Source organism: Molossus molossus, unplaced genomic scaffold (assembly GCF_014108415.1).
Source record: "Molossus molossus isolate mMolMol1 unplaced genomic scaffold, mMolMol1.p scaffold_m16_p_1, whole genome shotgun sequence".
NCBI lineage: Eukaryota > Metazoa > Chordata > Mammalia > Chiroptera > Molossidae > Molossus > Molossus molossus.
Genome location: NW_023425344.1, coordinates 134566935 through 134583693, shown reverse-complemented (window position 1 = coordinate 134583693; position 16759 = coordinate 134566935). Strand labels below are relative to the sequence as shown.

Below are 16759 nucleotides of genomic sequence, written 5' to 3'. Positions count from 1 at the left end.
CTTTTTTTTTGCCTATGGATGTCCAGTTGTTCCAGCACCATTTGATGAAAGGCTATTTTTCCTCCATTGAAATTGCTTTTGAATTATTGTCAAAAGTCAGTTGGGTGTACTTGTGTTGATCTATTTATGGGTATCTATTATGTTCAGGTGATTTTTATCTCTACCCTTTCACCAATACCATACTATCTTGATTGTTGTACTATGTAGTAAATTTTGAAATCTGTGAAAGTGATTTTTCTCATCTTCTTTTTAAAAAAAGTTATTTTAGCTGTTCTAGTTACTTTCCTTTCCACATAAATTTAGAATAATCTTACTATATCTATTGAAAAAACATACTGAGGATTTTGATGTCTTTACTATGGAGAGTTGTCTAATCTATGAACACCATATATGTTTTTATTTCTTTGAATTTTTTATTTATTTCACCAGCATTTGTAGTTTTCAGCATACAATTCTTATACAGAGTTTTGTTAGATTTATATCAAAAATAGACTCCAGTACTGTGTTGCATAGCAGTGGCCAAAGTAGACATCCTTGTTTGTTCTCCATCTTAGGGGGAAAAATTTAGTCTTTCACTAGTAAGTATGATGATAGTGTAGTTTTTTACATATTCTTTATCAAGTTGAGGAAGTGCCCCTCTGTTCCTGGTTTCCTGAGAGTTTTTATCATTTATGTACATGTTGCTAAAATAGTAACATTATAATCATGTTCACGCTGTAACATAAATATATGATATGTTGTTGTTATTCTTAGTAAGAGTGCTGACAAGATCGAGGAAATTGCTAGTGAGAGCTCCTCAGAGAGTGAAGAAGATGAAGAACCACCTGATCATCATCAGGAAGCAAATGCTGATTTGCCATCAGAATATTGGCAAATTCAGAAGCTGGTGAAATATTTGAAGGTAAGATAGATCTTTTGATTTTTTTTTTTTTTTAATCAATTTTAGAGAGAAGAAGGGAGAGGGAGAGAGAGATAGAAACATCGATGAGAGAGAACATCGATTGGATGCCTCCTGCATGCCTCCCACTGGGGATCAGGTCCACAACCTGGGCATGTGCCCTGACCTGGAATTGAACCAGCAGCCTCTTGGTGCATGGGTCGACACTCAACCACTGAGCTACACCAGCCAGACAGATAGACCTTTTGTGCCATGTTTACAATGTTTATTTTAAATCCTTTTACCAAAATGTATATCCTGCTTCCAAGTTTATTATATGTTTCTTTCAAATAAGTGTTTTAGGAATCCCTATTTTTATTTAAGTGTGTACAAAGGAAGGTCTTATTACCTTGAGGATAACAAGGTTAGTCCTCATGGAGCAGGCAAGCTACCTGGTACCAGCTCTCTTCCCCAGCTGGGGAAGCCAACCAGATACTGTGATGATGTACCACCATTTGTTAATTTGTAGTATAGTGTGATAGAAAGAGCATGGGTTTTTGAAGTTGGACTTGGACTAAATTTTCTGCTGTATCACTTACCAGTAGTCTGGCTACTGAAAAGTAATGGTTTTGAGCCTTATTTTTCTCAAGCTATGGAATGGAATAAATATCCTACAGGATTAGTTTAAGGACTGAGAAAACATTTGAAACATATGGCATAGTGTCTGATACGTTTTAGGTACTTAAAATATATATTGATATATTTCCATTATTTTCTTCAGTAAGATCACATGTGTGAAAACATTTTACATACTAACTGGCCTTATAATGTTGTATTTAAGTACTTGGATGGTGGGGGGCAAATCAAGGAAAATGATTTGCCGAAACCCAAATTAATATTAATTTCTGATATTGGATAGCTGACACTGATAATGTCTAGATTGTGTTTAAAGCAATTATCCAGAAGAACTTGTGAAAACATTTTGACTTATGTTGTGTTTTCCTTCTGCTTCTCCATGTCTTTGGTCAAATCAACATGGGCATTTGCCAGTGGCTTTGCATACTTAGAGATTTTTTGTGACTCCTAAAGTGCTAATGGGTACTTTTCCTATGCCTTTGAGGTCTTTCCAAACTGTCAGGTAAAATAGCCTACTTGTGCATATTTTTGTGATTTCTCAAAGGCCTTCTGCATGGACACCCCTTGTAGGCATGTCAGTCGAAAAAGATTTTCCTGCAAGAAAAATTTGCCCCCTGTCTCTAATGGACTCAGCCTCAGTTGCAATTCCCAGAAAAAGAAATATGTTTTCCTGAATCCTGAATCTCAAGGAAAAACAGTCAAGAAATTGGGAAAATGGGAAAAAGTATTCTAATTCTCCTTGGAGAATTAAAAATTAGACATTACGGATTCAAAGGAATTTACTGACATCATTGAAAGCATGAGCAGTTAATTATCTTAATCTTGGTAATCGTTCTACAATGTACATGTATATCAAATCAGCACATCGTACACCTAAATTGAGACAATTATATTTGTCCATTATTTATTCCTCAATAAGTTTTTAAAAACACAAAAATGCTGACAGCTTAGTCAGAGATGAAAGTAGGCATTTCCAAGTGTCAGGAAAGGAGCAAGTAGGAGAGAAGTGGTCACAATCTACTGTCAACCTTGCTTGTAGCAGTTGCCATGTTCTAAATGTGTCTGCTGCTAACGGTGAGTCATTTGTGCATAAGTATTAATATGTTTATATGCATAGTATACTTTCTACAAATCCTATTAGTGGTGTTCCAAGAAATAACAAATTTGGAAGCAAAATAAGTTGTTAAATTTTAATTGAAATTTCCACCTGTAGCCTTGTCAAGCTTGCTAAGTAGATCTGAATGTTATGTTTTTTGGATGTACTACCCAATAATTTTGCTGGCGTTTTTTCAGTGTTTGAATATTATTACAATTTGTTCTTTTTAAGTAATTTAACAGAAGAAATACAAAGGGAAGATGATGTGAATATGTTGTGGAATACTCCATTAAAAAACCAGAAACTGGACTAAATTCTGAATTAGCAAAAGCAACAAAGACTTAAATGGCCAAACCAGAATAAGGACAAGCAGATAAAATATTTTCATCATTAAAAAAGGAAATTAGCTTATATGAAGCACACCCTAATGCCCTCCTTGGCTATGTTTTTGGAAGCCTCTTAACAATTTGAGCAATGTCAATGCAAAATGGAAGAAACATTATTATTTTTACATCTAGAATATTAGTCATGAAACAAAAACTTTGGATAGGACAATTAATGCTTTGTGTATTTTAAAATTTCATTTTAAGAATAAATAGTAAATATTTAATATTTTTCAATTTTTCAAGTGGCTTTTGACATTTATATTGTGTTAATGTTCCCCGTTTTTAGTGTTTTCTGGTTTCAAATATCATGTGGAGATCATTTTTAAGTGTTATTTGCAATATTTATAGTTTTTTTCTATAGAACACCTGAAATTTTTAGCATTTCTATCACAAAAAATGATTCACTGTTTAAATATGTTTTTATTGAATTTTTTAGAGACAGAGGAAGAGAGAGAGAGATAGAAACATTGATTTGAGAGAGAAACATTAATGAGATGCTTCCTGCATGCCTCCTACTGGGGATTGAGCCCACAACCTAGACACGTACCTTGACTGGGAATCGAACTAGGACCTCTCAGTCTATGGGACAGTGCTCAATCCACTGCGCCACACCAGCTGGGCTGATTCACTGTTTAATATTATGGAAATTATTCTCTAGCATGGTCATGGTTATTATTTTAAAATATGAATAAAATTTAGGAAAAAGTATGGGGTAACTTATAATTTCTGGAATTCCTGAGAATTTCTGGGAATCCTGATTTCTTATTCCAAATCTTGAAGATTGATATCTATTGGGAATTTGTAAACGCTAGCATGGAGCACAGGTTGGAGTTCAGGCCTCGTGGTCCTATACCCCCTTGAGAGGTGTGTTTGTGCACAAGCCATACCGTCAACATGATGGCTCAGCTGGCCATGTGTGGCAGCAATGTTCAGACTCAGGAGAACTTCCTGACAATGCCTTTATTCTTCATGGAACTGCAGAGCTGCCCATGACCACTCCTGTATTTGTAAAGAGCATATCATCTGGAGAAAAGATTGGCCGTGGAGAACTTTGTCACCCAGAACTTGGGCAACTTGAGCCAGATGAGCGTTGGTGTTCAGGCATGGCCTTTGGAAGAAGATTTGGAAGCATCCTGGTGGTTATCTAAAGAATTAGCTTTATTAACTGTATATCATTGGTAAAAGAAAACAAAGAGTCGAAGGGGCACAAGCATCAGCAGGGCCAGGAGCAGAATAATGGATTAGTAGTTAGAAGCATGATCTTTGATGTCAGAAAGACTTCAGTTGAGTCAGGATCTGCCACTTAACTAGCTCAGTAGCCTTGGGGGAGCTGGTGGATCTCTCTAGACTTCACTTTCCTCATTGGTCAAGATGGCAAATAAAAGTTCCCATATTTTAGGATTTTTATGAATATTAAATGAAATCTAATGCATGTAAAGTATTGGCAATAATTTCTATTACATATTATTACCATAGAAGTGTATGGCACGGAGTCTTGACATACACGTCTCCCTGGGAATTGCAGTGAGTTAATACAGTGAGGGAAAGACTCTTACCATAATAAGAGAGAAATAACCCAGTTGCCCATGTGTGTAACCCATCCTGGTGCTAAGAGCAGAATTAATTTTCTCCCTGAGGACTTAGTGGGCAGACTGTGAGTGAGGTAGTGAATGACCACTTCAATAATATCCTCTCAGTGACCATGGCAAAGAGGTTCTCAAAATAGTGTAATTATTGGATAACTATTTTAAAATTTTCAACTATTTATAAATACTTATAATACTAGGCTAAAAAGGGATGCACTATTTCTGTCCCAGAACAGCTAAGAAAAACATTTATTGATGAAGTGCTACTTAAGCTTACACAAGTTCTTCATCAATAAATTATGTGCAAATGTGATATTTTTGGCCAGACAGTAAATTACTTGGAATTATTATAGTTCCCACAGGTAAATATTCTTAGCATAGCAAAAGAAAAAGTATATCTACAAATGATTTCAAGGTTTTGATGCAGATAAATGTTTTATATGGAGACACAAAAGGATATTAAGTCTTTGAAATGCAAAATTGAATGTCTCTAGGTAATCTCAAAATAAATATACCTGACATTTTAATTTATAAAATTATGCCTAAATGAAGACTTAAACTAGCAGAGAAATGTTAATGTTGACCTGACTTTCTACTTACAATTTTCCAAGTATAGCAATGTCTGTAATTGTTGAAAAATATTTGATGAGCTCATTAATACCCAAACAGGTCAATGAACTATAGCTTATTATTTATCCAGAGCTATGAGCTCAGATCTTGGCATGCAAGCAAAGGGAATTTGTATTTAATTATTTGGCTTTGACATATGTTCATTACATCTTATAAGTTTTATATATGTATATATTCTTTTAATCTTGATTTTTTAGAACACAATTTAATTTTTTTCAGATGCATATTTATTCAGAATTGTAGAAAGCCATATTTTTTACATAAGATTTTATGATTTGACAGTTTTTTAACTTTCTTTTTATTGTTGACACTATTACAAATGTCTCTATTTTCCCCTCCTTTTCCCACCTCCACCCAGCCCCTCCCCCGCTTCCCTCTGGCCATCTCCACACTTTTGTCTGTGTCTACTATGGGTTACATATATGTGTTTTTTGGCTAATCCCTTCACCTTCTTTCATCCAGTCCACTCTTCCCCCTCCTCTCTGACACTATCAGTCTGTTCCATGTATCTGTGCCTCTGTTTCTATTTTGTTTATCCGTTTATATTGTAGAACATGATGTAATTTTTAACTAATGAATACTTTACATTTTTACTCACCAACCTTCCAACTTATTTTTTCCACATAGTTGTAATCTAAATGAAGCAGTAAACCTCTTTTTAGCTATCTTAATGAGATGCACTTACATTCTGCTTTCTCCTATCATGGTTTAGCATGTCTGTTGTATCAACTGCTCTTTGAGTGGAGAGACCATATTAAATTTTTAAAAATGTATGTTCTTATTGACTTTATAGAGAGAGAGGAAGGGAGAGGGAGAGACAGATAGCAACATCGATGTGAGAGGTAAACATTGATCTGCTGCCTCCTGCACACCCCCTATCGGGGATTGAGTCCGTAACAGTGGGAATCGAACTGGGACCTCTCAGTCCATGGGACGACACTCAGTCTGCTGAGCCACACTGGCTGGGCAACCATATTAAGTTTATTTGCGTCTTGCAGGATCTTGCTAGTGAGCACAGTCATGCCTCTCAAACCTTTGCCCAAAAGGTGTGATGGGGAGAGTACAAGGTTCTTGAGGGGTCAGGCTGTGCTGTTCTTCACATTCAGGCCCTTGAGAACAGTGCTTCCTCCCTCTGAACGAGTTGTTTCTTCTGCTGTTGCTGTCTTTCCCCAACTTCTCGTTCTCCCCTCTCTCCTCCTTTTTCTGCTTCTTTTCTCCTTGTAGCTGTACTATTTTGTGTACTGCATTTGCTAGCTTTATATGGATATTTTTTTCTTCCCTGGCCAGGATGCTCCAGAATCTTGCAGTTAGAATACTTGGCTTTTCATCAGTTGCAGCAACTGGGGCAGATGGTTTATTAAGGTGTATGCACCGCACTAATTCTGTGACTCTCTCTAAAAATACACAAGTCTCATTCATTTTAAAAACAGGTATACGGAGAACCCTTTTGTGAAATAGGAGGAGAGTTGAAGGATTTTACTTTGTTTGGAAATGTGAACTTATTAGTCACAAGTATTATAACATAAATTAATACAAATGGGTTTTCTTTAGTAATGTGAGATAAAATGTTGAAAGGTCATAATTATAGTAGATCTGCATTTCATACACGTTGGTGTAAGTGTTCTTAACGTGAAAAATGAATGTTGGGACCCATGGTTGAAAGCTCGCTGAAATCCATTTCTGTGTAGATGATATGGAATTTAATACTTTAGGATCAGTAAATCCAAGAGAAAATTGAGAAGACTAGAGTGAGGCCAAGAAAGTGGTTGGTCAGCTTTCAGGTTGTTTGGAGAGATCCCAGAGCCTGTGTCTGGAATCATGCTTTATCCCCCCATAGGCTTTTGCTAGGACTGTGAGGTGAGGATGAGTGTCTGTACCATCCTGGCATCAGCTTCAGGCTCACCTGGAGTAATATTAGCTAGCAAGTTGGAGACGTCTGCCCCTATCCGGAAGTGGTTCATTGGGCTGGTTTATTCCTGGAGGATTCTAGGGTTCACCCCCAGGGCCATTTCCCCAGGTGCATCTTCTCCATCCTGGATGCCTGTTTCTGCACCTGTGCTTTTAATCAGAAACCACCTGGGGGAGCAGGATGATGAAAGCATTGATTGAGAGAGTGGAGTCCAGCAGCAGGTGGCATGCAAAATGAATTCGAGTGGAAGTAACAAGGGGCTTGTGTTGATAGTGAAGGTGTGTTGGGGGCTTGGAACAGGATATGATACTGTCCTTGGAAGAACAAAGAAATGACCAAGAAAGAAGGCAGGCCAGTTTATGAGGAGGGTTTGGTTTAGGACAGATAAAGTTTGAAGATGGTGAAATATCCAAATAGATATAGCCCGTGCAACAGTTGGAAATAAAGGACTGAAACTCAAATTATTCATTATAAATGAAGCTACCTGTATGGGAGCCAGAGGAATGAATGAGACTGAGGAGAGAGTGGAGCCTGTGGGCCTACTTTTGTTTTTTTATTTATGATGAGATAATGAGCTCTTAACAACTAATCAGAAAGTTGCTGACTCTCACTTGAGTTAGTACAACAAAAGCAATATTTTTGGATCAAATTTCCTATGCCATACTTGGTGATCTTTCTTTAAACATTATTTTGCCATCTTATAGGCAGATCACATCATTGGCCATTTAAAAAAAATCTTTTGTTTTTTAATCCTTACCCGAGGACACTTTTGCATTTATCTTCAGGTAGAGCGGGAGGGAGACAAGGAAGAGAAACAGAGAGAGAAACATCAACATGAGAGAGACACATTGACTGGTTGCAACCTGCACAACCCCAACCGGGGCCAGGGACGAACTGCAACTGAGGTACTTGCCCTTAGTGAGAACCGAACCTGGGACTTTCTGGTCCACGGGCCGACGCTCTAACTGCTGAGCCAAACTGGCCAGGGCAAAAAAATATATATTTTTAAAAACTCATCTTTATTGTTGAATGTATTACAGATGTTTCTTACTTTTTTCCCCATTGCCCCCCTCCTCCCCAATCCTGCCCCCTCCTGCCTTCCCCACACTATTGTTGGTGTCCATTGGTTATGCATATGTACATAGAAGTTCTTTGGTTTATCTCATCCTGCCCTCCCTCCCCCCTTCCCTTTGAGGTTCATCAATCTAACAACCAATTTGTACTTCTTAATTCCTTCATCTTTTTCACCCATCCCTCCAGCTCCCACCCATCTGCCAAGCAACAAAAAGTTCTCTGTATCTATGAGTCTGTTTCTGTTCTGCTTGCTCATTTTGTTTGTAGATTCAATTATTGATAGATATATATTAATTGTAATTTTATTGTTTATATTTTTGTTCTTTTTCTCCATCAAGAAGACACTTCAACATTTCATATAATACTGGTTTGGTGGTGATGAATTCCTTTAGCTTTTTCTTGTCTGGGAAACTCTTGATATGTCCATTGATTCTAAATGATAGCTTTGCAGGACAGAGTAATCTTGGTTGTAGGTCATTGCTTTTCATCATCTTGAATATCTCTTGCCACTTCTTTCTGGCCTGTGAACTTTTTTTTGAGAAATCAGCTGACAGTCTTATGGGAGCTCCTTTGTAGATAACGAACTGCTTTTCTCTTGCTGCTTTTAAGATTCTCTCCTTGTATTTAACCTTTGGCATTGTGATGATGATGTGTCTTAGTGTGGACCTCTTTGGGTTCAACTTGTTTGGGACTCTCTGTGCTTCCTGGACTTTGTTTGGGACTCTCTGTGCTTCCTGGACTTGTACGCTTGTTTCCTTTACCAAGTTAGGGAAGTTTTCTGTCTTTATTTTTTCAAATAGGTTTTCAATTTCTTGCTCTCTCTCTTCTCCTTCAGGCACCCCTATTATGTGAATGTTGGCGCACTTGAAGTTGTCCCAGAGGCTCCTGACACTATCCTCATTTTTTAAAATTCTTTTTTCTTTTTGCTGTTCTGGTTGGGTGTTTTCTACTTTCTTATATTCCAAATCGATGGTTTGCTTCTTGGCTTAACCTTCTCTACTATTGATCCCCTGTAAATTATTCTTTATTTCAGTTAGTGCATCCTTCATTTCTAACTGCTCCTCCTTTATGTTGTTAATGTTCTCATTAAGTTCCTTGGAGGTCTCACTAAGTCCCTTGAATGTGTTTCTCACCAAGTTCCTTGAGCAACCTTGCAACCTGTTTTCTGAACTCTGCATCTGATTAATTGCTTACCTCCATTTTGTTTAACTCTTTACCTAGAGTTTTGTTCTTTTCTTTCATTTGGGACATATTTCTTTGTCTCCTCATTTTGGCTGCTTCTCTGCGATTGTTTCTATGTATTAGGCAGAGTTTCTATGTCTCCTAGGCTTCCTAGGGTGACCTATTGTTATAGGATCCAGTGGCACAGTCTCCCTAATCACCCCAGCTGGGCCCTCGAGGTGCACCCCTAGTGTGGACTGTACACCCTTCTGTTATATTTGAGTCTTGATTGCTGTGACACATCAATGGGAGGGATTTACTCAGGCTGATCAGCTGCAAGAACTGGCTGTGCCCACTGGCCACTGGCCTCTGACTACCTTGGCGGATCAGCTGTGTAGGGGCCCACCACACAGAGCAAGACTTACTTCATCAGAATTCTGGTACCCACTGAGTCCACTCATTGAGTATGTCTCTTATGGAAGTGGTTGGGTTGGTGGTGTTTTGATGTGGTCTGAAGTTGTCCACTGGGTGTGCTGGCTCTGGGGCAAGGTCAGCCACTGCTTGTGTTCTATCCAGGGCCACCTGGCATAAGCTACAATGTGATCCTCAGATGGCTGCTTGTTGTGTTGGGCTTGGAAGTGGCCAGGAAAAGCCAAGGCTGGCTGCTTCTAGTGCCAGGCCTGGGGCCACTTAACGAGAGGTATGGGGCTCCCTGAGACCAGATGCTGCTTGTTTGAGAGATTTTAGGAAACTCTGAAGCAGGATCCAAGACAGGCCAATCCTATGGTAAAGCCTTTGGAAACAGCTTGGATGGGCCCAAAAGTTGGGTGAGGATAGTGTCAGGAGCCTCTGGGACAACTTCAAGTGTGCCAACATTCACATCATAGGGGTGCCTGAAGGAGAAGAGAGAGAGCAAGAAATTGAAAACCTATTTGAAAAAATAAAGACAGAAAACTTCCCTAACTTGGTAAAAGAAACAAGCGTACAAGTCCAGGAAGCACAGGGAATCACCAGGGTGGGGCCAAGAGTGTGAAGGGAGTTGCTGGAGTCCCAGATAGGAAGGCATCTGCCTGCCCCAGAAGGACTCACCAAAAGAACAACAGCCTCTGCCAGCACGTCTGTCCAGGAGAAAGCTGCCCCTCCAGCTCTTGCCCCCAGGCCAAACAGCTCAGTTCTTCTCTGTTCTCTGGTGCCCCTCAAGCTGCCTCCCCTCAGAGCTCAGAGAGAGTGGGTCCAAGAAAGTCCGTGCATGGGCCCTTTAAGAGGACCTGCCTGGGGCTCCAGCAGTTGCAGCCTCAGTTCCCACTGGTTTTTCCAGCCGGAAGGGAAGGGGACTTTTCTTCCTGGCACAGGAACCCTGAGCTGGCTGCCTGGTGTGGGACGCGGACCCCTCAGTCCTCAGGGAGGACCTTCCCAGCCGAGGTGTCCTGATTTTTATCCGCCACACGTGGGTGTGGGACCAGCCTGTTTGTGCCTCTGCCCTCCTACTAGTCTCAATGTGGCTGCTGCTTTAATTCCGTAGTTGTAGGACTTCCATTCAGCTGGGTTTCAGGCGGTTCTGAAGGATGGTTATGCTGTAGTTTCGTTGTAATTTTGATGTGGTTGTGGGAGGAGGTCATACCGCGTTTACCTACGCCACCATCTTGACCGGAAGTAAAAAGATATTAAAGTAACATTTTATTTGATAATTTTATGCAACTAGCTGTTAGACACAAAGTGTTAATGAAAGGATGATAAAGAATTGGGAAAGTTTGAAGTAAAAAGAGAAAAAAATGCCTATTTTTAAAGTAAGCTTCCATCTGTTGTGGCGTGAGAGAACCGAGAGACCACCAGAGCCAAATTAAAACCAAATAGAGAGCAAAGCCGGCCGGCGACTGAGCCCCATTCTCGGAGATCAGCCCCCGACTTTCAGCTGATTTTTTATTTTATAGGGGGTTTGTTACAAACTTCTGCAGCTGGCATTTCTTATTGGCCTTGGGGAAGAGCAAGCAAGCAAGTACAGAAGCGGAGGCAGTTTGCCATAAGCGGGAGGGAACGGAGGTGGGAGGGAGCTGAGGCGAAAGGGAACTGGGTGAACTGGGTCGGCCTCCATCCATCCTGCTATTCATTCTGTTATCTAAGTTCTAAAAACTAACAAATTCGCTTAGCGGACAAATTCATTTAGAGGAGTACCAGGCCAGCTGGTACTTCCTCAGGTTGCCTCTAAAAGCTTCATAGTTGGCCTTTTGTTTATTTCATCAGGACAAGGTGATAGGAGCAGGCCAGTACACATCCAATTGAAAGCACCTACGTACTAAAACGCCAAGGCGCTAGATATAAAGACTGGGAGGAGGATGGGCTTTTTTTCTTTTTTTAAATCCTCACGTGAGTATATGTTTTATTGATTTTTAGAGAGAGAGAGACATCCATGTGAGACAGAAACATCGTTTACCTCCTATATGTGCTCTAACCAGGTATCAAACCTGAAACCTAGGTATGTGCCCTGACTGAGAATCGAACCTGCCACCTTTTGTTGTATGGGATGATGCTCTAACCAACTGAGCCACCCAGCCAGGACAATGATGGGCTTCTTAATGTAAATTCACTAATGTGGTACCAGTCTTGAATGAGATATTGGGGCAATCCTTGTTTCTATGTTCCAGGGAAATGATGTTATCTAAACACCTGTCATTAGTGGAAAACGTGTGCTGTAGACTGCTGAGTGACAGCTGGACATCACCACTCCCTCCTACCCCAGATGAGTTGGTGAGAGGTAGTGCCTCATTTGTTCATTCTATATGGTCAGTTTCATAAAACACTGGTGTTGATGTCACCGTTCATGTGAGCCAGGGGCCTTGCTAGTTATTCTTCTGTTCTGTTGTGTATCCACAAATTCAGAATTCTCAGGCAGTGAAGGTGCTGGGTGATTCCCTCCACTTATCAGGAACCAGGGTTCTCCTTCAGAGTGACATCTATAAGATGATCCCACAAGGCTTCCCAAGAAACACTCAGGGTTCTCTCCCTGGCATGGTCTGAATTTCCTGTCTGGAGGATAGATTCTCAGCAGTGACACTCTCATACTTGAAAACCTTGGTTAAAGATTGCTTTTGTGGTGCTTAGTTTTTTAATGATCTTTCAGGAACTGATTAAACACAGACACACACATTTACACACACACTCACACATTTACTCCACCCCCACTCCTTAATTGGTTAGAGTTCTTCCTAGTGGTAATTGAGAGTTACAGGCATACCTTATTTCATGGCGCTTTACTTCATTGCGCTTCACAGATGTTGCATTTTTTACAAATCGAAGGCAAGACCATCCACCAGCAGAAAGATTACAGCTCCTTTTATTGTGATATTTTATTGCGGTGGTCTGGAACCAAACCTGCAATATCTCCAAGGTATGCCTGTATGTGATTTTTCATAGCAGGAATGTGATGTACTTTGCAATCAATTCCAGTTAATTAAATTCCTTTCCCATTACTTGGGTTTTGGAGCATCAGGTAGTATGATCCTTGTTGCATTGGTGGAAAAGCTGAGAAATACTTTACTCCCGGCCACACAGAAGGTGCTGTAGGCCAGGACGGCATCCAGGTTTCTGTCTTTATTGCCAGCTGCCTGGTTATTCTGTCCCTCTGTCAAGAAATGCAGTGCCCCAGGGCCTTCAGACCTTGCTGTTTCTATTTTCTCTTTTGTTTTGGCTTTCCTCATTTGCATAAGGGGCTAATTAAACTGGGATCACTTCTTGACAAAGGAATTCAATGGTCATTTTTGGAAGGCCTATGAAAGTGTGCTCTTTTGCTAAGTTTTAATTAAGAGATGTAGAAGAATGTGATAATGCAGTGTTGTTATTGTTGAAAAGAATCTTTTAAAAATGGAAAACAATGATTACTCTTTATAAACCCAAACTAGCTCCAATAGTTAGGAAAATAGTACTACTTTTCCTGAGAAACAGTCTTTAAGTTAAGACATATGTGTTACATTGATGTGGGTTAACTTAAAAAAAAGTCCCCATGACAAAAAGAGTAGGAGGAATTTTGTACTTAAAAAAAAGCTGCCCATTTGAAGTCTTAAGATATTTTAAATTCCAATATCTAACAAAATTTCTACTCAGTAGAGTTTGCATTTATGTTTTTTTAAATAATGTAGTATAAGAAGTGAATATATTTTAAGTGTTTGGATTAGTTGAGATGTGTGTTATTTGTATATTTATACAGGGTGAGCAAAAGTAGGTTTACAGTTGTGAGTACGTGAAGCAGAGTTTATTCTCGTTTTATTATTTATTATCGTATTATTTATTATGAACAACTGTAAACCTATGTTTTTTCACCCCTGTATTGCCCACACAAAAGAGAAGTCATTTCTTTTATTTTTATTGCAAAGAAGATGGTGGAAGTGATGGAAAAGCTTCTCATATCCACAAATAAAATAACTTCTTTAGTTTTGAGATTTAAGCTCCCCTTGCCTCTTGGGCAATAAATAAGAGTAGAGAAAAGGCAAATATAATTAGATGAGTATGATAATACAGTGCTACTGAATCATAGCTAGTACTATTATATAACACATCAACCTAACTATTGAAAACGACAATATTAAAAAATCTCGAGGGAAGTCTCTTAAGCTTTAACTCATTCATTTACTTATGAATGCACACAGTGAACTAGTCCCAGCTAGATCATAAATATATGATATACACTGCTCATCTAGCTATTCATAAGATATTTGACTGGGAAGAATGTTTATATCTAAGGCAGTTTTATGTAATGATCTTAAAATGAAATAGATGTTTCCTGGGAATCTGTTTCCTAATGAATTTGCAGCCACACCATCTTTTGATCTGCAAAGTATGCTTCTCCTCCAAATTTGAGAGGCCTTGCCCTGGCCGGTTTGGCTCAGCGGTTAGAGCGTCGGCCTGCGGTCCAGAGAGACCTGGGTTCTGTTCCCGCTAAGGGGATGTACCTCGGTTGCAGTTTGTCCCCAGCCCTGGTTGGGTCGTGCGGGTGTCAGCCACTTGATGTGTCCCTTTCACATCAATATTTCTCTCTCTCTCTCCTTCCTGCTCTATCTGAACAAAAAAAAAAAAAAAATAAAAAAAAAAAAATTGAGAGGCCAAAAATATTGGAGAAAAGTAACCTTTGCCTAGTTCCCAATTTATGTAATGTACTAAGCTATTTTACTTTATGTTTAAAAAATACATATTCAATGGAAGCATATACTGTGTCCATGAATAGCAACAATTAAAATCATTAAAATGTTCATTCTAACCAAAACAATCTATAGATTCAATGCAATTCCTATAATAGTGCATTTCACAGAATTTTTTATGGAACCATAAAAGATCCCAAATAGCCATAGCAATCTTGAGAAAGAATAAGTTGGAGGGATCATTCTATTTGATATCAAACTATACTACAAGGCTATAATAATCAAAACAGCATGATACTGGCATAAATATAGACATATAGATCAATGGAACATAATAGAGAGTCCAGAAATAAACCCATGCCTATATAGTCAATTAATATTTGGCAAATGAGGCAAGAACATACAAAGATAGTCTATTCAATATATGGTGTTGGGAAAATTGGACAGATAGATGCAAAAAAAAAAAAAAAAATGAAACTAGACCATCTTATTACATAATATACAAGAACAAACTCAAAATGGGTTAAAAACATACATGTAAGACATGAAACCATAAAAATCCTAGAAGAAAACATAGGCAGTAAAATCTTGGACATTTCTCCTAGTGATATTTTTTTTCTGACATATCTCCTTGGACAAGGAAGACAAAAGAAAATAACCAAATGGGACTATATCAAACTAAAAAGTTTTTGCCCAGTAAGCGAAACCATTAACAAAACAAAAGACAACCTCCTGAATGGGAGAACATATTTGCCAATGATACATCTGATTAAGGGGTTAATATCCAAAATGTATAAAGAATTCATACAATTCAACACCAAAGGAAAACAAGCAGTCCCATTAGAAAATGGACAGAGGACCTGAATAGACACTTGTCCAAAGAGGACATGCATGTGGCCAGTTGACATATAAAAAGATGCTCAATATCACTCATCATCAGAGAAATGCAATTAAAACCACAATGAGATAGCACCTCACACCTGTTGGAATGGCTGTCATCAATAAATCCACAAACAATAGGTGTTGGCCAGGATGTAGGAAAAGGAAACCTTTGTGTACTGTTCATAGGAATGCAGATTGGTTCAACCACCATAGAAAGCAGTATGGAGTTTCCTCAAAAAATTAAAAATGGAACTGCCTCATGACCCAGTGATTACACTTTTTGGGTTATATCTAAAGAAACACAAAACATTAATTTGAAAGAATAAATGTCCCCTCTGTACATTGCAGCATTATTTACAATAGCCAAGCTATGGAAGCAACCTAAGTGCCCATCAGTAGATGAGGATGAAAAAAAGTGGTGGTATATATACACAATGGAATGTTACTCGGCTATAGAAAAAATAATGAAATCTTACCATTTGTGACAACATGGATAGACCTAGAGGGTATTATGTATGCTAAGTGAAATAAGTCAGACAAAGAAAAAAAATACCATATGATTTTACTTATATGTAGAATCTAAAGATTTAATGAACAAACAAAATAGAAACAGACTCATAGATGCAGACTGATGGTTGCTGGGGGCAGGAGGGTATGTGTGTTAGGGGACTAAGTAAAAAAAGTGAATGGAATAAGAAGTATAAATTGGTAGTTACAAAGTACTCATGGAGATGTAAAGTACAGCATAGGAAATATAGTCAATAATATTGTAATAACTATGTAGGATGCCAGATGGGTACTAGAAATATTGGGGGAACACTGTATATTATATGATTGTTTAGCCACTATGCAGTATGCCTGAAACTAATACAAAATAATATTGAATATAAACTGTAATTAAAAAAACAAACAAAAACCCCACATATTCATGCCCTGCTACAGAAGTTTGCATGCTGAAGAATTTCAAAAGGAGTAAGAGGTACCATATAAGTGAGCTTTCGTTTTGCATATGCCTATAAATCTGTTGTAATCATTTTTAGAAGGTGCATATTTATAGAACAGATATTAAACTCCATGCCCCTTTTTGGCTCACTAGTCTCTGAGATTCCTGCTAGTAGGGGCTGCAGTTCTTTCCCCAGCTTTTGTCTGTAGGTTGGTGTGGTGGTTCTGTAACATTCAGACATAACAGAAGCATGTTCCTCTTTTGGTCCTTTTCTACTCCCTTCTGCACTTACTGTTTTAAAATATTCTGAAATGAATTAGTACATGCTTATTGTAAATATTCAAACCATGTAAAAGAATAAAAGTGAAAGCCCTCTTCCAGATATTTCTGTTAATATACATACACATGTAATTTTTACCATTACATATGTATTTGTATTAAAACGAATTC

General features: G+C 38.5%; 1 protein-coding gene across 1 annotated transcript in view; it reads left to right on the top strand.

Moving 5' to 3' along the window:
- ODAD2 (outer dynein arm docking complex subunit 2) overlaps positions 1-16759 on the top strand; it is a 251320-nt gene that overhangs the window by 45566 nt on the left and 188995 nt on the right. The window contains 1 exon segment of the mRNA XM_036276406.1: positions 754-901. Within this exon segment, the coding sequence (XP_036132299.1) occupies positions 754-901 (148 nt within the window).